At 35.9% G+C, this 24,244-nt stretch overlaps 1 protein-coding gene across 3 annotated transcripts; it reads left to right on the top strand.

Annotated features, from left to right (window-relative positions):
* On the top strand, window positions 1-24,015 carry Ino80 (chromatin-remodeling ATPase INO80). 3 transcript variants are annotated; one of them, XM_077430566.1, is made up of 25 exons: window positions 1-375; window positions 1,644-1,894; window positions 1,977-2,188; window positions 2,264-2,746; window positions 2,819-2,956; window positions 3,024-3,220; window positions 3,298-3,517; window positions 3,594-3,773; window positions 3,892-4,147; window positions 4,233-4,379; window positions 4,465-4,605; window positions 4,679-4,800; window positions 4,873-5,162; window positions 5,237-5,514; window positions 5,598-5,761; window positions 5,833-5,970; window positions 6,055-6,199; window positions 6,283-6,410; window positions 6,487-6,654; window positions 14,738-14,896; window positions 17,088-17,190; window positions 17,272-17,372; window positions 18,928-19,093; window positions 22,643-22,762; window positions 23,118-23,758. In XM_077430566.1, exons 2-25 carry the CDS (start codon window positions 1,654-1,656, stop codon window positions 23,324-23,326), a joined length of 4,506 nt encoding a protein of 1,501 aa, XP_077286692.1. In that variant the 5' UTR covers window positions 1-375; window positions 1,644-1,653; the 3' UTR covers window positions 23,327-23,758. The 3 variants fall into 3 exon arrangements, with proteins under 3 accessions (XP_077286692.1, XP_077286695.1, XP_077286693.1); XM_077430567.1 differs by having other exon boundaries at window positions 96-402; XM_077430569.1 differs by lacking the exon at window positions 22,643-22,762 and having other exon boundaries at window positions 23,118-24,015.
* The last annotated feature ends 229 nt before the right edge of the window (window positions 24,016-24,244 follow it).

The following is a 24,244-nucleotide window of genomic DNA, read 5'->3' as shown; positions in this document are numbered from 1 at the left end:
AGAACTTGACATTTGTATGAGCGAAAGCGAACGAAGCCGAGCAGCGGCGCTCTGCGATTGGTGGGTATCGAGAGGGGCAACCGAGCGACCAATGGGAAGGCAGGTCGGCGGCTGTGTACGGAGCGGGTCGGCGATGGCGGTGACGGTCGCGCGCGGCGGCCCTCGGCTCGGCGCGGCCGCTCGCGCGCGCGCACGCCGACGCCTCTCGCCATCCTCTCTCACTAACAGTCTCGACTCGCATTGGAACCGGAACCGGAAGTGGCCTGCGCACCCCGCTACTGTCAATCGCAACTCGCCAACTCCGTCCACTGGCTCGTCTCCGTCTCCGTCTCCGTCTCCGTCTTCTTCTTCGTGGGCCTCGCCTTCACCAGCCTCGCCTCCGCCTCGGGTCAGTCCGCCCACGTCACACGTCACCTTATCCACCTTCTATCTCCCGTCTATCTCATCGCTGAAGTCGCTCGGAGTACATAACCTCATTCGCGACCGCGACCGCGACCGGTTGCACAATTCCTGCATACATAGGCTGTCTCCATTCACAAGCGTTACTTCACCCGTATTAGTGACCTTGAAATTGACACTTGATACGCCCCCCTTAACCTCAATAGACGTCAGTTTTCGTATGTGCATAAAGACTCCACATCCACACAGAGCAATGTTTTGACAACTTCACTACACTTTTATGTGCAACATATAAATGTAAACTACGTCAATGTTTATTATGATCGTCAAAGGATGCACATTTTATTATCGAAGCTGTCATATACGCATTCATAAGAAATTTTGACGTTTACAACATATATGTATGTGTAATGTTATCATTCGCATGTTAATAGCTGAAATGATGATATATTTTTTACATTTAATTTCTTCATTCGTTTAATAACTCGAAAACAAATTCGTATATATTTTTTTGTATATATAAATTACTAGTGGTTTTACCCGGCTTCGCTCGGTATTTGTAATATAAACAGCTTAAACATGTCAAAACAATCGAATAGTAAACATTTTTTTTTTTTTTTTAATATAGAAATATTTAAATAATATAGAAATTTTGATTTGTTTTCGATGCTCCCAACAAACCTTTAAACCTTACATACATAAAAAGTCTCTTTCGAAATTATATATAAGACTAGATATTAGATATTTTGTGTTAACAGATATATGCTTACATGCAATTTTGTTTTCAACTAAAACAGTTGAACAGTACAAATACACGTACGTGTGAAATTAACTCACTAATAATACTTAATTCAAGAAATATCTGAGGTGAAGTTCAGAATTGTAATAAAACTGATGTCCATTTGAATTATAATGGCATTACATTAAGCAAGTTTAATCACATATTAATTGGTTAGTATGTGAGGAAATAATTTCGTAAGATTTAGTAAAAATTGAATGAAAATATTAAAGCTTTTCTTATTTAATTCTTTCGATTCATATTTAAAGAAAATTTTTAATATACATAATCACTTAAAAATGTGAATTTTTGAAATTTATATTTATATAAACCTTTTGTTTTTTACATTTCAAAAGCCAAATGCTTATATATATATATATATATATATATATATATATATATATATATATATATATATATATGTATATATTTTTTTTTATGTTTATTTTGATTAATTGTGTTGCAGGATTTAAACGATGGCTGAAAAACCGGTGACGGTTGGCACAACTCTGAGAAAAAATGATATCGCTAAACCTTTGCATCTGCAACGGTTGGAGGCTGCTTTGGATATACGCCCTTACATGAATTATATGGATAAGATTTTTGAAAATGAATCCTCTAGTGAAAACCATGTTAGTTCAAATGAGAGTGAAATCAGCGATGAGGACCTTTCACAAGGTAACAAGATCGTACACGGTGTTGTTACCACTAAAGAAGGTATATAAAACAATTTTTTAATATAATAATATCATTAATTACTAATATATTTAATATGAAATAAAAATATTGTATGTTTCAGAACGTCGCAGTGATAAATCATTATTGTACAATTTAGATCATATGGGAATAGATGACGAAAGGTCATGTTTGCATTCAGTATTATTAAGTGATTCTCCGTCGGACGATAGCGACGTTGATAGCGAATTTATTTCAGAGGCTTATTTGTCACGTATGCTCAAAGATCATATGGTTCGACAAAAGTATGCCGCTAAGTATCATAAAAATCCTGAAGTATGCCTTTTTGAGTTTTTGAAATAGTATTTTCCAATATTGAAGAAAATTCTAAGACTTATAATAATTTTTTAGAATGCTCAATATATGTATTATGGCGCTGGCCTGCTTTCCACATACGATAGATGGCCATCGTTACAGAGAGAGATGGCTGCAAATGCTGTGCACAATTCGGCGAAAAAACGGAGACCAAAAACTAGTACTATTTCAAATGTACGCTCTCGTCCTTCAAAAGTACATCCTCCTTCATATCACACCGACAAGGATGATTGGGATGACGGTTTTTCTGTATCAATCAAGGATGAGCCAGAAGACAGTGACAGGGGCTTGTATGCTGGAATGAGTTCACGTGCTGCCGCTAGGGCACGTAAGAGGGCTGCAATGGCGAAAAAACCCGAAGTGCTTGCAGCTAGAAGACGTAAATTTTGGCAACTTATGGTTAAAAAAGAAATGGGAAAAGTACAAAGAACACGGGTCGCTACTCATAAAGACACTTTGCAGAACTGTAAACGTATGGCTACCTTGTGCACTAAACATCATCGGCAGAAAGCGATGCAGGTATGTGCTAGATGGGTAGGAAATATTGTATAACATTTTTTAAATGTATTTATATATGTTTTGTTTTTTTAGTCACAAAAAAATATGAAAGAAACAGTTTGGCGATGTAAAAGACTTACGCGTGAAATGCAAGCGTACTGGAAACGGTATGATCGCGTTGAACGTGAAACTAGGAGAAGGATGGAAAAGGAAGCTGAAGAGCAAAGAAAGGTAGTGCAAGCGTTTAGTAGCATGATAAATTTATCATGAACTGCATATTGACAAACGATAATTTTAGATGGATGTAGAGTTAATAGAGGCAAAACGTCAACAGAGGAAGTTAAATTTTCTTATCACACAAACAGAACTCTATGCACATTTTATGTCTCGAAAAATTGGCAAAGATACATCACCTTCTTCCCAGCTTAGGATTCTTAGTCAATTGGATGACGATAGAGGACCGAAACATTTGGCTCATTTAGATACATATGACGTGTTCGTATTTATTTGCTGTGCTCACTTTTTTTTTTATCTAAATGTAATGATTTGTGAACGATAATTTCCGCTTACAGAGATGCTATGAAAGAAAAAGCTGCCCGTAATGCATCGGATGCGTTTAACGCTGACCGAAGTCGCAAACAAAAATTTGACCAGGTGACGGGGGTTAAAAATAAAATGGAACCTGAGCCTAGTTTGCCTGGCGGAGAACATGTACAACCTAATATGTTTCAGGGTACACTAAAAGGATATCAACTCAAAGGGATGAATTGGCTAGCTAATTTGTATGACCAGGTGAATATGATTAATTTTTTTGTTTTTTGGATTTAATTTATTTTATTCCTTTACTAAATTTGCATTTAAATTTTAGGGTATAAGTGGCATTTTAGCAGACGAAATGGGATTAGGCAAAACAGTGCAATGCATAGCATTTTTGTGTCACGTTGCTGAACGGTTGGGAGTTTGGGGTCCTTTCCTCGTTGTATCACCAGCTAGTACATTACACAATTGGCAGCAGGAAATGGAAAGATTTGTACCAGATTTTAAAGTGGTTTGTTTATTTAAACTTATATCATTAAATTAAAAAATTATATAAATAAACAAAAAATGTTTTTCTTATAAAATTTTCGCATTCGAAATATATATAAAAAATTCCTTTTAATGTAAAGGTTCCTTATTGGGGTAGTCCAAATGAACGTAAAATATTACGTCAATTTTGGGAGAGAAAAGATTTGCATACTCGCGATGCGGCTTTTCATGTTGTGATAACGTCTTATCAATTAGTCGTTAGTGATTTAAAATATCTGAATCGTATCAAGTGGCAGTATATGATCTTGGATGAGGCTCAAGCAATTAAATCTTCAGCAAGTCTACGGTGGAAATTATTACTCAGTTTCAGTTGTCGTAACAGGCTTCTTCTTTCAGGTATAGAAAAATAAATTACCTCATATTCCATATGTAATTTTTTATATTCTATTCGTTATTACATTTCGCTAATTGCATTTTTCAGGTACTCCTATTCAAAATAGTATGGCTGAACTTTGGGCACTACTTCATTTCATCATGCCGACTCTATTTGATTCTCATGACGAGTTTAATGAATGGTTTTCTAAAGATATTGAAAGTCATGCTGAAAATAAAACCACTATCGACGAAAGTACTGATCATTTTCAATGTTTTTAAGTTTATATCTATACTCAATATGTAAATATCATTTATGTATGTGATGTTCTTTATTTTAGAACATTTATCAAGGCTTCACATGATTTTAAAGCCATTTATGTTACGACGGATCAAAAAAGATGTAGAGAATGAGTTATCGGATAAAATTGAAGTCATGGTCTATTGTCCACTCACCACCCGACAAAAACTTCTATATATTGGTAAGTTCTTTTGTCTATTTGGTTATAATATACTTAATGAATGAAATAATGTATTCATTTTATCATTATACAGCTTTAAAGAAAAAGATACAAGTTGAAGATTTGTTACATTTTTCAACGGGTGGGGAAACTGGACATAACGTCGACAAAAACTTTACTTCCAACTTAATGAATTTAGTGATGCAATTTAGGAAGGTTAGCTTGCGTCTTTTATACTGTATGTATTTATTGAAATTATTTTTTTTTAAATTTAATTTTAATTTTTAGGTTTGTAACCACCCCGAGCTATTTGAAAGACGAGATGTAAAATCACCTTTTTTTTTAAAGTGTGATGATTATGTGATACCAAAAATTGTAGCTGAAGATGGTATATTAGCGGTGTCTTTTCCGTCTAAAAAGCATTTGTTCTTTAATAAGTTTTGTATATTTGCCACGGAATATATCAATAATGATTTATTTCGTAATAGTGAAACAATAAAAGCATTTAGTTTTACAAGATTTATCAATCTCTCTGCTCAAGAGCTTTACAATATAACTATTGGAGAGTGGATTTATGTGTATGTATAATTTTTAGAAGTCTCGTAAGGTAATCAAATTATTTTAATTATTTGACATGTGTTTTATTTTTCAGGATAACTTATTTATTAAACTACAAACGTATCTGTGATAATTTGCGATATAGATATAGGTGGTGGAGTAGTCTTAAATACGAAAGTGTAGTCGATTATCAACAAAATTCTTCCATTGCAAAGTTAGACGATTCGTTAGAAACTAATAATACGTATTACGACGCTGTCCTTACTAAATATAGGCTAATAGTTTGTCCTTATAGTAGAAAATCAATATGTTTTAAAAACGAAAGTACAATATGGAACGACTTTTTGTTCACATATCCATTAAACATTGCAGGTAATTAGTTACTTTATGATAGTTAAATTGAAACATAAAAAAAAACTAAAACAGTAATCATTCATTGTTCATTATGTTCGTAGGTCCCATGACATTTTGTCACACCGATCATAAAATATCCAATATGCCAGAGACGATAGACCATCGTCGTATTAGAAGTAAACATTTGTTCAATTCTTCTTTTTCCCAATCGTCCACGGCTGAATCATTAAATGATGATTTCTTTCAACTGGCAACCTCCTCAAAGGTAATAACCATACATTTTGGAAATCATTGTAATATCAACTTTTTGTATTATTGCTATTTTTTCAATTTCAGATGAAGAAGATGGAAGGCGAAATTTCTGATAATGTTGACTCAATGGTCCCAGAATTTCTTCATAGACCATTATTACCACAAATTCGATCATGTCAACCTACAAATTTACCACTGTTTCTTTTTTCGTCTACAGTTAAGGTGCATCATAATGGAAATATTTTACCAGTTTGTGTTTTTCTTTTAGCATTTTAATTGAAATTAACAATTTTTCTTAAATTAAAGGTTCATTGTGGAGAGCGAACATTATATGCGTGTTCTAGTTTTTCTGCCAATCGATGGATTAGTCGAGATAGAAATTGTGTTCAAGCGACTGTCTTAGCGCCGCCTCCAAAACCTCCGCCCACTGCTTCTTGTCTTCTAGTGCCTAGTAAATTAACTTGACAACTATTCCAACGATGATTTAAATTTAATACCGATAATATCTAAATTTTTTTTTTTTTTTTTCTGTAGATAAACAAACTTTAGTTACCGATGCTGGCAAATTGAATGTTTTGGATGGGTTGCTTACCAGATTGAAGTCTCAAAGTCACAGAGTGCTGATATACTCACAAATGACAAAAATGATTGATTTATTGGAGGTAATATCAAAAGCAGCAGGATTTCATTATATATATATCAATGCTGTATTGTAAATTAACATTTTCTAATTTATAGGAATATATGTGGCATCGAAAACATAAGTACATGAGATTGGACGGATCTAGTAAAATATCAGCACGACGTGATATGGTGGCTGATTTTCAGGCTAAAACAGATATTTTCGTTTTTCTACTGAGCACTAGAGCTGGAGGTCTTGGAATTAATCTTACAGCTGCTGACACAGTAAGTTTTTTTTATTTTTTTATTATATATATATATATATATATATATATATATATATATATATATATATATATATATATATATATATATATATATATATATATATATATATATATATATATATATAAAATTATAGATTACTAGTTGTTTTACTCGGCTTCGCTCAGTATTTGTAATATAAACAGCGTAAACCTGGTGAATATAATATTTAATATTCATTTGTTATTTTATTAAATTTATTTGAATCGAAAAAAATATAATATTCAACCAATTGAATTGTCGTCATAGAAACTTTGTTTTGTTTACGAAGTTCCCAACCAAAGATACAAACTTACAAAGTCTCTTTCAAAATTATATATTAGAAATAAATTTGAAATCATATTCAAATAGTGGCGACATATGTAGTGGGTAGGAAGGTTTTGTGAATTTGGTGAGGAACCGTTTCAACAATGAAATCAGATAAATTGACAAACTCTGATAGAAAACGATCGACTTGGGGTCACAAATATTCAAATCTGACCAGCAGTACTACAGAAATACTCGGAATAAATTCTTTTCAACGAGGTTAACCCAGGGCTTGAACCCGGAAATCTCTCAGTGGTTAGCATTAACGCAACCACTGAGGTATACTGCTGACTTTAAATTAATTTAAATTTGAAAAGTAAAAAACTCTATTTACTGTTTTTTAACGATTTTTGTAGCCAAATAATATATTTATATAATTTGTAGAGCAAATTTTCATGAAATGTATGTATTTTTGCCATACTTAATAAATTTGCGCAATGCTCGTAAAGCAAAGGCGAAAAGCACTTGCTTCACACTTTAGTTCAAAGCATATCTCCAACACTCCGCTTGCATGTATAATGCATCCTATTCTGATATATAAAAAAAACTATAATTCTTTATACTTGATTTCACTTAACAATACCCAAATATTACATGAGTATTGTTGTCGAATCTTATCTAAAAATTATTCATTTTGACACGAAAGCGTGCCACTGAATCGTGCTTGATAATAGGCAGTTAGGCCATGATTGGACCCCAATTTAAAATCGGTTTCGTGTCACAAAACGTCATTGTTTCAATTTTCACTGATGTGTCCGAATCTTCTGATTTTTTCAAGAGTCACGTTTTTTATAGATAAATGAAGTATTATGTGCTAATCATTTTTTTTACATCCACCCAAGTTGATTTAAATTGAGCGTCTTTTTAAATCGTACGAACATTTTATGTTTGATTGTGTAGGATTTATACAATAAAATGAAATTTAAATATTCTGTGTTCGATACAATAAATACACGTCTAGGGAATCGAACACGTTTTCGTGTCTTTTTTGATTGTTGAATATTGAACGTTTCACACCTCCGCTGGCATAATTTATTCGTTTATTCCCGGCTACACGTTTTGTCTTGTAGTCATTTGAGAACAATTAGGGAATTACAATGTCATTATAATCCCGAACAGCATAATTCGATCCTGAATATATTTGTCTATGTATGTATGCATATGAGAATATTTCAAGTCAGAGTTTGACCTTCCGCACGTCTGCTGATTTTTAGTCTTTTATCAGTGATTACCATTAAATTGTATTGTGGTGTATTTTTTATCGCCATGCAAATTTTATACATGCGACAAATGCATTAACCTTTACCTTTATCAGTATGTGTGTATTTGTTTTATTGCCACACTATTAAAATTATACTCCATAATTTTAAATAGCTATTGACAAGAAAGTGTAGACATGTTAAAATTGAAATCCGTATGCATAATTAAAAACAATGCCCGTCTGGCTCAGGTCACGAAAAATTTGCCAAAATTTCATGTACACCAAAGACACCGTCTGCATTTTGATGCATTGCTAAATTTCAAACGAAAACGCACTATTTTCATCATTCGAGCTTTACTGTTTTGCAACTTAACATTAAAATTATCACTCGGAAATATTCACAACTTGACCTTCCTTTGAAATGTATTAATCACGAAATCGTCTGCAGCGAATTCGCGTGTTCTTTATTACGTGCACTTTTTTTTTCTCTATTTCATTTTCAAAACAGAAAATTCATTTTTGTATCGTACACACGACACATCTAACAAACGTCTCGCTTTTTAAGTTTCGTCGGTATTTTAGATGTAATTAAAAGGTGCATACCTCAAGGAGAACTTCTGAATATGTATATACTTATTAGATTCAGTCACGAAGCAAAGTAAATTATGTTTATTATTCAACAGCGAAAGTACTCGGCGCTGCCTGGATTTAAATTCGCATATGATAGATACATACATATATAATATAATGGATCGATGCTAGGTTTAAAATTTTTCATTTCAATATCATCTTTCTTTTTCTTTTTACTTAGATATAGTTCGTTTTAATTTTGCATGTTTCACATGGATTATTTTTTGCTTTTGCCTCATATTTTCGTATGCGATGCACCCCCGCGATATGATCTCGCATAAATATGAGATGCAAATCGCCAGGGGTCTATCGCCGAAGAGCTACCGGCTTAAGAGAAGACACAGACCATCGTCCACTTCCACGTCCAAGAGAGAGCCAAGGTACCGTTGGTTGCGATCGCTTTATGATGCGGCTCGCTCTCTTGTGTTTGTAGATTGATGATGCACCGCGCGTGAGCTGCATCATTATGCATACACCGTGTGAGAGCATATTGTATATTGTACATAAAATCATATGTATATTTTAAAACGTTCGTTACCGCCGTATCCGTGTATGTAGTAACTTTGTATGTGTATATGTTTATGTAAATTCAATTTTAAAATGAGTAGATGCCAATTTTCCTGTATTGTTCATCCTATTTGTATATGAAACCGTTTTATGTGTTTCGAATTAAATATTTTGACGTTTTGCATGAACAATAATAATATGGTATTAAGTGTATCGTTTTCAACACGCAACCTTAAATTCGTATTCTGACATTGTTTAATTATGTATAGAAATGCTCCCTAAATGACCTATTTTTTATATATATAAATTGATTGACATAATTTTTTATCTATTTAATTGTACTCCACTTATATCATTAATATTGTAGCGTGGATGTGTAAGGCAGGTTTCCGAGATCGGAGTGAAAGATGCAGCGAGTAGTGGAAGAGGTAGTTTATTGCTGTTATATCGACGAGCCAGCTCCGAATGAAGCGCGGAACAAATCCGCCGAATATTTATACACAGCGTGTACGCTCAGCACAGAGAGATCATTGGTCGATGGGTCGTGAGACCTTATTGGCTGTTGTGTACTGTTGTATAGGCTGAGGCCTACGAATAAGCTGTGCCGAGTGCGTACTTAATTCTCCCTCTCTCTCGTTTCTGTGCGGCACGTGTACAAGAGGCTTTCCGCGAAAATAATTATTTCTGTTTACATTGATCAATGTATTTATTTCGTAATGACGTAATTCGAATCATAAAGGTTTTGATGAGGAATACATAAAATATGAAGACCATGCATTCAGTATTTTTGGAAAAATAAAATATAAGTCCTGTTCACTCACTATCAAAAACAGTTAGGGCCGGGCCGCACCATGCGACTTTGTCGGCCGACTAGTTGCGCGACACGAAAAAATGTATGGAAATGTGTGCGACAAACAAGTTGACGGGTGTAGCATATCCCATCTACCTGCATGCATTGGTCTGGTCGCCCTAAACCAAGTCGCACGGTGCGGCCCGGCCCTTAGGGGTTTCAAATATTCGATTATCGAATATCGAATAGTAGCTTTAAATTATGTATTTGTAATTTTAAGAAGGTCAAGATAGTATTAAAATTTGAAGAGAATCATAATCTGGAACATCAAATAGAATTAAATGTGCTGTAGATTGAAAATAAAAAAATAAGTTCGTATAAAAAGTATTCGAATATTCGGATTTGGAACTCCTAATCACAGCACAGTTCGGCAAGTGTTAAGGTCTGCAATCTCTAAATCCTGTGCTGGATAATGGATGGATAATTGTATGAAGTTACGTATGTATTAACTGGAATTGCAGAAAGTATTCGAATTCAAGTAATCGCCTGCAAATTCAAAGGAGCGTTTTTCTTAGAACTTTTTTGCTTCCAATTTTGTGTTACGAGTATATTACAGTTAGTTGCGGGAACAGGTTAAAAACCTCAATCGTGACATAACAAGGTTGTATTTCGAATACTAGCCTCCGATCACATTAAAATGCTGTCAGCGTCTACTTTTCAGCTGAAAAGAAACTGAAAAAAAGAGACAAAACCGTAACTACGAGGGAGAATGAGGACTCGTACTCGGCACCGGCCCTCACGGCCTCCCTCATTTACATATCGAACACTCGCCGATACAAAACAATAACTACTGTGATCCGCATCCACAACCTTTCGTAATATCGTTATAAGGCGATTTTTACGCTTTTTATTTGATGTGTGTATTTGGCGTTCTCATAAACAATGCGGCGTTGTTCTATAATTTGAAAATTTGGTCTAGTTCTTTTGGAAAAATAACAATCAACCGTTGAAAGAAAACTGCTCGACGTACTACGTACATACGTAATTTACTTTGAAATTTAAACCTGTTCAAAAGCTTTTGATACCTACTTGTCAATTCAGTGATTGCGGTCTATAGTTGTAATATATTATCAGGGCTGTGGAGTTTTGGGTTTTTTAGCTAGATTTGTTGGAAAATTAAAATTTCGATTCCTGTTTTTCGTTTAAATCGCAATATGGATATTGAATTATTAACTTAGGGTGCAGACACACTGGATAATACGGCACGGCATGCCTAGGTAAACTCCAGCAGTGATGGGCGTTTTCTCATATCATTGTTAATTTGTACGATTTTATTATTTCGGCAAGTTTCTCCTACATTTCTTCAATCATGGGAATCACTATTAAATCTATGTCAATACAAGGATAAAATATCACTGAAAACACTTCAAGGGGAAAATTTTGGCCTGAACGCCATAGCATAGATCGGGCGTGTTAACGTTTTTTTACATGTGCAAAAGTATCTCAAAAAAACACGTACCCCGTACCGCTTTGTGCGTCTGCGCCATAAGAGTGACTCCCCAATACCTAATGTATGCAGGTCTGAGACAGTATTTCTATATTTTTCTCATGTTTAGGTCAAATTTAGGAGAGGCCTGATATTTGACATATAAATATATTGAAATAAAAATTTAATGATTCACATCAGGCAGCTTGTATTAGTAGTTCAGATATATTTAAAAAAATAATCCAATGGGAAAAAAATAGTTTTGGAGTCAAGAGTCGGAGTCGTGTTTTTTTTTTTTTTTTGTTAACGACTCCACAGCCCTGATTATAATATCTTTCGATTCTCATTCTTTGCTCATTCTTTGAGATATGAAAATGTTATTTTTTACGTTTCGGTTGCGTGTCTATGTCATTAGTTGGAAAACTATGATTTTTGGGTAATTTATAGTTTTCGTGTTCACTACATTTTGACATTTCGACGTTATCACGAGCCTATCTATATTTCGTCAGGGGTGGAATGATAGTGTGTTCGTCAAAACGATAAATTTTTACGGCACACTGCTCTCAAATCCGCAATATCCTATTGACTGCATTTTTAAGAAATCTTTTAAAATCAATTATAAAACGTGTTTTTATTAAACAACTTCGGTATGAATCGTATCTGATCTGAAACTGTGCACACCGCTTGGCTGTACACGGTAATATGATCTTTATATCTTCATCACTTCAGCTTTGAACCCATTGTAGTTATAATGGCACTTGGGAAGTGAGCTCGTGCGTGAATCTAATAATGTTTGAGTTTAACTGAAAACGCTCATCGTCGTGTCTAACGAGTGAGCTTTAACACCACTTCATAACGAGCTCGTTATTGGAGTCTTCAAATGTGTACGCGGTGGCACGCGCGTTTAATAAATCCGGGATGCTTGTATGCACGTCTTTCGTGTACCAGTCGTTTCGTTCATGACCGAACAATAACCATTCGGCTTGAAGATCCCTCGTGTCGTTTTAGACCCCACCCACTTCTTTGTCGAATTTTGCCCGGTTTAATTTTGCCGAGTGCACAATTTGCTGTGATCGAATTAATTAAGTTAAGCCGTTCATTGCCTTGAGTGGGTTTTTTGATATACATATGTATGGTGCGAAATATGTACTAGATGCACTCCTGTCTGAGGAAGGGCGTGTGAAGGTTAGACTATAAGATATTAACATGTTATTTATAGTAAGCACTATTTACATATATATTGAGAATGCCTATAACAGAAGTTCTTCTCATAAATGTGTCTCTCTTTCGATCTCTTCTTTTTATTATTTTATGAATTTAATGCATTTTTTTTCAAGCTGTTTAAAAATTTTTGTTTCTCATGTAATTCTTATTCCGGTAAGGATGTTTTTCCAATAGCTTTTCATTTTCCGTTTTTTAAATTCAAGTAAATAACAATACTTAGAGACGTTTGTGGAAACATCTGAAAAACTATACTAGATCAAATGGGAGACGACCTTTTTCAGTTAATAAGCTACCGGTCATGATTATTCATACATGCTTGTTCGTAGATGATCACCATATGTGATCATTGATCATTATGCTAACCACCGAGAAGTTGCCGGGTTCGATCCCGATTGAAAAGAATTTATTCCGAGTATTTCTGTAGTGTTGCTGGTCAGACTTGTATATTTATGACTCCAAGTCGACCGCTTTCTATCAGAATTTATTAATTACAAGCCTATTCTATGTTTTTTTTATCTGATTTCATTGTTGAAACGGCTCCTTATCAAAATTGGCAAAAACCATCTCAACCACTATTTGAATATGATTTCAAATTTATATAATCTGATAATTTATATATGTATGTATGTACATATATTCAAGTTTAATATCATAGGTGTCGCCCAAGGGGTAAAACCCGTAATGACATCATGGGAAATTAAATTTTATCTATAAAAATATGTACTTTAAACTAGAACAATATACCAATGTCAATTATTAGGGGGTATTCGGACCGCTTCGGTTACTGATTTCGAATAAATTGTGTTCGTTTAACATACATATTGCGTGGTGAATTCGGATTTTCAAATCGGAATGAAAGATTAAATGAGTAGTAGTAGTTTATTATTCACATCTTGAAGAGCCAGCTTCGAATTACCAATCGGAGCAATCCATTGGTATTCGAAGCAATTTTATTTTTGCTTCGAAGAATTTTAAACCCCAACGTAGTGAGTCATTATTGGTCGATTCATCGCGATCGCCTATTGGACGATGAGTCCCGATCGCTGATTGGCCGACGATAGCTGGCCACTGAGCGCACGGATCATCCAATCTCCACTTTATTATAAATTTGATCTAGCCTGTCAATGCTACCGTTTATTATTATTATATTTCGTAGATTATTACTTCGCTAGATTGGTATTTATAATACAACTTGGATTTAATGCTTTTCGGCAGAACTTCTCTCTGTTGTGCCCCCTAACGGTTGATATGGCGAGTTTTGGCATTATACCAATTTATCGGGTATTAAGCATTCGTGCCATTCACTGATAAACTCTTATACAACGGGCTTTCGATATTTTCACCCTCTCCCTGACCAATCCCGATATCTAAATTTTACGTGCGAATTGCGTCGGGATTTGCCATTAAGTACCTCCATTTTTACGATTCGAGCTATTACAATTTTACGAAACTGCCGCAGAACGTGTTCTCGCTTTAACACAACAGCTTAGTTTTTTCTCAATACCATTATTTATATTGCTTTCGTACATGCGTATGTGCAGTACGACGTAAAATTAATCAAATGAAAAAATGTACTTTCATTCGATACATTTTAATTTGTTTTCGAGTGTTCCTTTGTAAAAAGGGAATGAAAACACATTAGTCAAGATTAGCGAGGAAATCACCTGGCCAAAACGAATTTCGTGCTTTCATGAATCCATCGACATTATGTCTGTCATTGTGATTCATTGCAACGCGTAAATCATTCTTCGCCTATGCGCATTGCTTTTTAAACGAGGAGAAAATGGTTGTGTTAATTCGATCGTTTTTTAAGAGGGGGAGAAAAGTTATGCATTCCACCCTAACTGTGAAAAGAACCGATTTAACACCTATTGAATTTTATATATTATTATTTTTTTAGGTAATCTTCTACGACTCTGATTGGAACCCAACAGTTGATCAACAAGCTATGGATCGAGCTCATCGACTGGGTCAAACCAAGCAGGTCACAGTGTACAGGCTCATATGCAAGGGAACCATCGAGGAACGCATCATGCAAAGGGCCAGAGAAAAGAGTGAGGTAATTGAAGCTGGGCTATTTAATATATGTACACATGTATGTTGATTCAACAATGCATGCTCAATTGAAACTTCCCACGACGACGTTGGGCTCGTGCCGGGGTTCTCCCATTGTCCCGGCGCGACGCTCCCGGAATCATGATTTTTCCGACGGATTCGTCGATTTGTCGTCCGTTTCGAATCGGAATCTGTCATGTCGGGCCCCACAATCTGTCAAAATATATCAAAATTTATCGGTGTGCGGTGGGTCGTGGGTCGTGCACCACGCTCGCCATTGTCGAGAGTCGGCTTCTTCGTCCGTCTGCAATGCCGACGATGCACCGCCTTTTCCGTCATTTTTATGCACCATTTCAATTTCAATGTCGACGCCACTCACGATCGGACCAATTCAAATTTGTCAAATATCGTAAAATCAATCTCACAAGAAGATTTGACGACTTTGCGCAGGATTTTAACCAGGGCTGTGGAGTGACTCACCAATACCCAATGTATGCAAATCTGAGACTGAGGGTGAAAACACACTGAGTGGTATGGGACGTCACGTGTCCCTGGCTTCCAGCTGTGACCGTAAACGGTGGGTGTTCCCCAAACCGAATTCGGATGTACTTGCACGTGCAGAATTTTTGGGAGGTCGCACGTTTATGCATATCTAACTATATGCAACCGACAAGTTTCTCCTACATTTCTTCAAATATGGGATTCACCGTTATCGATCACTATCTAATAGCGAGGATAAAATATCATCGAAAATGTTCCAGGGTGTGATTTTGGGACTGTGTACCATGTACATATATGGGCTAGGGTTGCTGCGTTTTTGTTTGCATGTTTAAAAGTAGTCTAGGTCAAATTGAGGAGAGGCCCGATATTTGACAAATGTTTAACTAAAAATTAATGCTTTACATCAGCTCTCTGCATTTTTAAAATCGTGGGCTTGTGGGAAAAGTCGTGTTTTATTTACGATTGTCCACGGCTCTGATTGTAACGCAAGGGATACTGTCAGTGTGCACTTTGATATCGTCATCAAGGTCCGTTTATTTTATCCAGCACTGCACGTCAACAGCTCGGCACAACATTGCACGGAAAAGACATTTTATTCATACCATACAACACCGCGCGTTTTTCGACTCAATATTGTCACAATGTGACGTTTCCGAAAGTATTCAGCTCTATCGTTTGTACGGATGCACTCGCCACTATTTACGAATATTTCCACGTGTACTGCTGTATAGTATGAATACATCGTGTCGTTTACTGCTGTTTCGGTTACGCCACGTACTCATTACGGATGATATGAATTTGTCCATATATATACCAGAATTTACTTAAAGCTCGCTTTTAAGGTCAACTAATTTGACCCTTAAAGCCCTCAACATCAGGCCACCGCCCCCCCCCCCCCCCCCAATGAATACAGTCGGAGAACGAAACGGTTGTTCATGAATATCGCACAAAAACATCACTGCTCTAATAAAAAAAATCACACTGTAGATAACCAATGAATAACCAAAAATGTACTAAAGAAAAATGTTCAAACTGTTTACGTGCAGTTGCCGGCTTGAGCTGTAATGGTATAAACGAAGCTTTTTTTTCATATGCCAGATCAAGACTTATTATCACCATCTACTTATTCCAAATTCAAGAAACGTGTCTGAAGTTATTGCATTTATCTTCTCTAGTAGACGAAGAAGATTATATTTTAATTTAGCTCACGCTGTATCTACTATAGGATAAATTATGTGATTATAATTGCTGTTTCCAGTACAAGTTTACTTGGCGCCACCTCTATGCAAATTAATTTTGTTATATCTACTTGGGTGTTCTACCGACGACTTTCTTATGTATTTTATTGCCCATAGTAAAAAAAAATACTCATCGCACATACGAAAAATATGAGAAATTTCAGAAGTGTGGAGCGTATAGCTTAGCGTAGAGCACACACTGTAGTAGTACCAATATGTCGTATTGCGGTAGTCTCGTCCCATGTTGTGCGATATTGTCGGCATTTGTGAAGCCTTTGATATCATCACGACCAGCAGCACGAGCTCATCCTGCCCGTGTGTCCTTAGCCTCCGTGGGGGTTCTTTGTCGCTACACTATCTCTTCCCTATTTCCTGTTCTTTGATGTACATATTCCACCCATATCTGTGCTGACCTCCATTGTCGCAAGGTATCGCTTACGAATTTTCTGCTTACAGATTCAGAGGATGGTGATCAGCGGTGGCAATTTCAAACCGGATACTTTGAAGCCGAAAGAAGTCGTGTCGTTGCTGCTCGACGACGAAGAGCTCGAATTGAAATGTAAGGAAAACATTGGAGTTGTCAATTTGTACAGTCTTCTTATTATTAACATTGGATATTTATATCTTCTTATTATTGCAGATCGTCAGAGAGCCGAAGAGAAAAAGATGGTCGACGAAAATCGATTAGATTTTCGTTCGGAAAAGGAGCGTAAACGCAAACTCTACGGACTGTCATTAAAGGTCAGTTTTTACTAACCTCTTTTATATTTCTTATAAAATGTTGTGAGAACGAATTGCATATAAGAATTTATTTCATGTTGTATCACGCCTGAATACCTTCGCCGACATGACTGCTATCTACAACCAATAAAATTTAATTAATTTCATTTTTTCCCACCTCGCCCGTTTCGTTGAGTTATACAAGCTCTCAATCTTGCGGTGAATTCTCTGAAACGGTTGAAATTCACTCGGGTGGAAATTAGCGTATCCGTTTTTGACACTATTGTCTGATATTGAATGTTGAGAATGGCGATACTGGCTCACGAAGTAGGGAATCATGACGTGCTTGAGCGCAATGGCGCCTCACCACCGGCGCCCTCTCATTATTCTGCACTCCTCTTATCATTATCTATGGAATGCGTGACTTCGAAATATACGACCTCTTCACTTTCAGGTCCCTTACCTTTTTATTTTCACTGCGAATACCTCTCTCGAAACGTCCCGAGCATCCATCCAGCCAACTTAATTCAGTCAACCATTAAATTCAACGGCGCGCATTACAATATCAGCAACATTGAAGGCTCACCAATTTGGCAATTTCGATTGAATTCAATTTATTCACAAATGCAGCAATGGTAGTCAAGTAGGCAAAACAAATTCATACAAGTTGATTTAATAATTGTATGTATAAATAAATGAGCATTTAAAAATCTAAAAGCTGATCGTTATCATTGAGTCAAATTTGTAGACCAACCACATACAACTAGCAGCATAGATCAGTGGTTAACGTGTAATGCTTTAAATTGTGTGGTCACGGGCTCAATCCATTGCTTTGTGCTGCTGGCCAGACCTTGGATATGTGACTCCAAGGTCGATCATTGAAACGGTTCTAACAAATTGGCAACCCCGTCCTATTTTCTCGCAATATTCGAGTTTATTTATAAAATGCTGCAAATTTTTCCATAGAGGTCTCTGATTGTTAATCGATGTTTGTAATTGGCCTTGAGTAATACAATACTGTACAATGTTTCACCATATGTATGTATGTATACATATATTGTGTTAAAAAAAATTGGTGTATATCTGTATAAATAAATAAATAACTGGGTTTAAATAATGGAATACGAAAATGAGAAGTATGTAAGGGTAGTTATTGGGCGAAGAGATAGAAATGGCAATGGGTGGGGAAAAATGGACGAAAAAATGCTCGAATGGTACCCAAGTTACTAAAAAAGGTGCAAGGAAGGCTACAAGGGATGAGAATTGTTTAAAAGAAAGCTTGTAATGAAACTAATAGAAACCTTGATGAATGGAAGCATGTTGTAATGGCTGTACTTAGATGATGATGATACACTATACAAAGTAAATTTATAAATGATAGCAATATTAGGCAACGTCAGTGATTATACATATGTACAATGTATTCTGATATTTATCATCCTATCACTAATGTTTGGAAATGAATATACAAATTGTTATGTCAAAAAGTAATTCATGTGGGTCGGTTCCATGTGTGAAACTAGATTCGATTGTCCAAATGAATTGGTGAAGAGGCTCAATTTTCTGTTGTTCTTAGGTAAATGAGTGCAAACGTCAGCGTGGAGGCAGCGGTGGAGAATCCGGTCCTTGCAGTCCCGAACCCGAACCTGACTTGGAATCGGAGCTGGGGGCGCCTTTCGACGATACCAGCAACGAGGCTCTGGTCGTCGATGTCGAGAGTCCTTCTGGATCAACCACACCAGGTCGGCGTCGCACCATCTCATTACAAAAACACATTTTTTATCAATGCCGCGCAGGAGACATACGCTGCGTTTTTTTCTTCGTTTTCTCGCCTCCCGCCGCGTTGCCCAAGACTCTTAACCAAATTTCGACGAATAAAAACAAGCAATGATGACGGCCGTTGGTGACAATGTGCTCCAAGGTCAGGGATCAACCCACCGCTGGGGGCGATTTAACACCCAAGTGGCGAACAAGTGTGTTCACGTGCCAAAAATCGCGTGTGGTAGCGAGCGACATGCGCTATAAACACTTTTATTTACATATCAATTACTTTTTTAATGTCAGCTGGTTTCTCTGGCCCATGAGGATATTACATTGAGGACATTTTAACCAAGCTGAACTTGGGCGTAGAAAGCGCCAAAGTTTTTCAACGATAGGGTAGTGTTAGTTTTTACCCTATCCATTTTTTTTTTAATATTTTATCCCAAATTTATTTAGTATTCAACGTCGAATAATATAAAATTTAATAATATAAACGTTGAACTCCCTCCCGAAGGCAAGGGTGATTTTATATACCGTCGAATTGAATTTTAGAATGTGAACAGTATATGAGTTCAAATTTAATCCGAAGTTAATTTATTTCAAAGTTTTCCATCGTATGTCGTTACGAAGTAATGGCTGGTTTTTCCAATATTTATTTGAACTCAATCGAACATCAATCTTTTTTTTTTATTTACTATTTTTGTATATGTTACAATCTAAGTGTATTTTCAGTTGTAATGTATTCAAATACAATTTAGGTCATTCATATTCAAATACAATTCAACTAGTAAATTATATATCTATGTACAAGCGCAAATACACTGTGCGCCAGTTCTAATATAACAGTTGAATTTCGACAGCTCTGATTATTTTTACGAATGCTTTAGAATTCAATAAGTCAAAAAAATCATTTTATTAAGTATTAAACGTCGAATAATATAAAATAAGTGCAAGAAATGATAAAAATAACAGCTGAAGCAGAGCAGTCATTCCAAGGCGGATATCATTCTCACACTGACCGTTGAGCGCGGCGCGTACAGAATTCCCCCTCTTTCGCATCTGTGAGGCATCAGTGATAGTATTCAAACCACTTTTTTGTAAATCGTTAGGAATTATCCCATACTTTTTTTGTTTTTGTTTTTTAAGGTGAAACTTATTACTTTGTTAAGGGATTTATTTTTCTATTTTTGAATATTGAGCTTTTATGTCAACAGCTGGACTTCCATAAAATTATCAGTTTCCACTGCAAATCGATCTTTCAACACCTCATTGTTTACCTGTGCTTGTATTTGTCACGAAAAGCTTACCAAAGTAACTATAAACAGAAATACATAGCGGCCGCCAAAAGGTGTCGCTATTGAACTTTTACGACTTATCGTTACACTTTTATTATCGCTTTGACAAATTAGCACGGTGCGTGCTTCGACAATGTGCAATGCAGATTTGCATTGCATATGGCATATATGACCGATGCAGTTGACGACCATTAGTTACATTGGTTCATATTTCAAACGACCTTATGCATTCGTAGGATAAATGCATACCGTTTTGGGAGTATCAAAAAGTGTGCTTTTAATTTAAAAAAAAAAGTTTTTCTAGACCCCATTAGCGCGAAGGCGCGCATGTGTTGTCTGCATATTTTTTAGCCAAAGTTTAAAAATAGGACGGAATAGTAAAAAATGCCAGCAGTCGCGTTTGCAGTTTTTCCCCTGCAACTGCCACGTAAATTGGTTTCGATGATTTATAATTTGTGCTGTTATTTTACACTTCCACATTTGATCCTTTTTTTTGTTGAGTTCGGTGTTCATGCTAAAATTAAATTTGAACTAACTTGGCTAAATTTGCACGTTCATATTGTACGCCACTTGAGCTGTATATCGCGTTCTTCTGATGACATCTCACTAAATTACGGTCGGTATTCTCGGAATACTTGAATTCAATATAAATTAGTTTGGCGTATTTGTAAAGTGTTATGGTTGCACGCAGACTGATTTTTTTTTTGTGAGTTTTGCTTTATTTTCTGTTGTCTGGCCCCAAAATAAATGCGTTCTTTCTTCGGTCTCAGACTCAATTTGTGCCGATTTTAATTGCCTAAAAATTGAAACTGCGCATAGTCGGTCGCCTTCTTTCAATTTCGCCTAATCGTTTTCGTCATACTTTGACGGAAATGTTGCTGTCATTCGGTGAGAAAAGTTTTTTGACGCGTTTGCGTTTCCCGCTTACAGAAATAACCAAGAAGATGCAATTGGTTACCGTATTTTTTTCATACGTACTTTTTACTTGTGAGTAACATTTTTAATAATCACATATGCTACAGATTATGTGGTCACACGTTACGTTTCCAGTTTTATTTTAAGAATTCTACTTTAAGTATTTTTTAATATTTTCCCTTTAAAGCGTAAATCGAAAGTGTAACTTATATTATTAGTAATAGAAAATAAAACAGATTTTACTAAACGGACTAGAATTTCTCAGTGATCCGTTGTCGAAGTAGAAATTTGTATACTTTGTTTTAATACAGGATGGTTTGTTTTTTATTTAAGAAGTCAATAGTTCATTTGATCAATGAAACTATGTAATTATAGCCCAATTGTGCGTCGTCTCTTTACTTTAACCGCATGAAAATATTTTAAATTTTTTTTTATAAAAACCTTGGCCTTTTCACAACCTTTCTATTAGCTTTACTCTGTTAATTCAGTGATATCCCTGCCCGTAAAAAATTTTCGATCTGATTTTGAACCACTTCAGATCGCTTTGATATTTTACCGAGATACGGGGGGGGGGGGGTAAGCTTTTGTTTCCAACATGAAGAGTTTAATCATCAACGAACTCATTAAAATTTACATCGGAATCTTTTGTTAGACCGAAGCAATGACAGCTCGCTATCCATACGTGGATTTCTACCGCCCCTTTGCTATTCAATTAAACAGTGGTAAAAGTTACTTTTTTTTCACTCATTTTTTCATCGTCAATTGGAAAATTCTTAACTTTCTCAGTAACTCATCCTGCTCATCCTGCACTTGATCCACATGCCATTCGATGTGTAAAAATCGGGTCGACACGATACGAGTGCACTCCGACTTAATCTACTAAATTGGTCGCTCGGACGCTACTCGTACATTACTCCACGTTTCGAGCAACAAGTAACTAATTAGCGAACTCGATATAAGTTGATGTTGTATACACATTATGAATCATTTGTATTAATATATTTTTAAATAGTAACCAGATAATAATAGTATAGTTTTAATTATATCATTTACTTTTATGCGATACATTTTTTTAAGCCAAATGTAATTTTGATTTTACTATAGTAGTAAAACATTTTATTATTTCGTGAAAATTGGAAAAATATTTATATAATGTCTTTCAGTTTAAATACTTCGAATTAATTAATTATTATTTCGCTGTCATAAAATACACCACATTTGGTTTTATTTGGTTATACGTACATAGTAATTACAGGTGTTGTTGACTCGATAATGACAGATACAAATGGAATTAAAATTGTGTATTATTTGCAATTTTAGTGTCGTTGTGTGAGTTGGGGTCGTCCAGTGTGAGGCCTCGCCGCACTCCAGGGCGAGGGTCTCGCCGAGGGCGACCCAGGGGCTCCAGACGTGCTCTCGCCAGGAGCTCCTCAGAGACCGGTAGGAACCAATAACACAGCCAACAAAAAATATATATCCATTTATATCAAAAACGCTACTGCATACGCGCCATACAACCATTTCGGGTCAGAATCGCCGTTCAACAACCACGTAAAACTACAAACGATAAAACACGTACATACGTCACGCGTGCATTCCCCTTGCGCGATAGTGGTGATGTTGTCTATTGTGTTTGTTGGACGCCAAATTTGCGATTCGCCCAAACTCTCAGCATCCGTGTACATCATTTGTGTTCGTTAGCTACAGCTTTTTGGTTTTTGGTTTTCCGTTTTTTACACCTGTTCTCGTGTGTAATTGCGTGCTGATTTGTAATTGCGCGTGTTTGTTTCTCCAGGTTTACAGGCCGAATCTCCTATAGCTGATGGTGTGAAATTGTCGAGTCATCGACGAGGACCTGGTAGACCCAGGGCGCGTGGAACTCCTCCCGGGGGCGCAGCCCGAGTGCCCCAAAAGGGGCGTCGCAATCGTGGACCTCTTCTGGTACCGCTCGGCACACAAGCGGCTACTACTTCGCAAACAAATTCCGATCAAACACACATATAAACTTATTACTTTTATTATATACAATTTGACTTTGTGATTTCTTACTTTATTGGTTGTTTAATATTATTTTAAAATGCGAAACTTTCATCAACTGTTAACATAAATGTATTTAAGAACTGTGTTGTTTTGCACTATGTAATTGTCAATTATACTGACAAGTATTTATTTTTTGTTATTGTAATTATAAAAATAATTGTATATCATCATATAAGTATATACTGAATTTAGTACATACATATATACATACATATATATAGTAAAGAAAACAACGATTTTACAGCAATACTCGTAAGTATACGTATTTATTTTCACTTTAAATGTCGTTTTAATTGTTGATTTTTTTGTAAATACATGAAGAGGTTGTTCGACAAATGAAATCCTTTTAATTGTAGGTTTTATCGTAAATGAAATAAAATTATCGAATGAAGTTTTCCTACTGTTTTTTTTATGTGTTTGGTTCTGAGTAGAATTGAATGTAGTTTATGAATTATTTGATCACGTTTTCACAGGACACACGCCTGCGAAAATGTTGGGAAATGTGTCAAGAGGGAAAGCGGCGACCGCGATGAGTCACTCGGCACTGTTGTCTCGGAAGAGCGGGAAGCTTCCAACGCACTAGTGCCGGCTTGGCCACAATCCAGCCCTGATGAGAGGAAAGCAGGGCCGGTGACCCGGTTAGAGGCCATCTGAAAAAAAAAAATCACGTAACATTCAAAATTCGGGGCAAGTGCGCCAAAAATCGACAAATAACTCTAATTACAGACGTTTTGACTTTTTAGTATTGATCGTTATACATCAAACATTATGTAACCGTAGTTATGCTTTGCACTTGTTTATGCTGGCGTAGTATTTTTTGCGCATTTCATTCACACGTGCCAAAAATTTGCTCCGAGTAAAGAAGCGCCACGGTGACGCAAT

This window comes from Arctopsyche grandis, chromosome 5, assembly GCF_051622035.1.
Source record: "Arctopsyche grandis isolate Sample6627 chromosome 5, ASM5162203v2, whole genome shotgun sequence".
Taxonomy (NCBI): domain Eukaryota; kingdom Metazoa; phylum Arthropoda; class Insecta; order Trichoptera; family Hydropsychidae; genus Arctopsyche; species Arctopsyche grandis.
The sequence above is the reverse complement of the archived record's forward strand: the minus strand, read 5'-3'. Positions and strand labels throughout refer to the sequence as shown.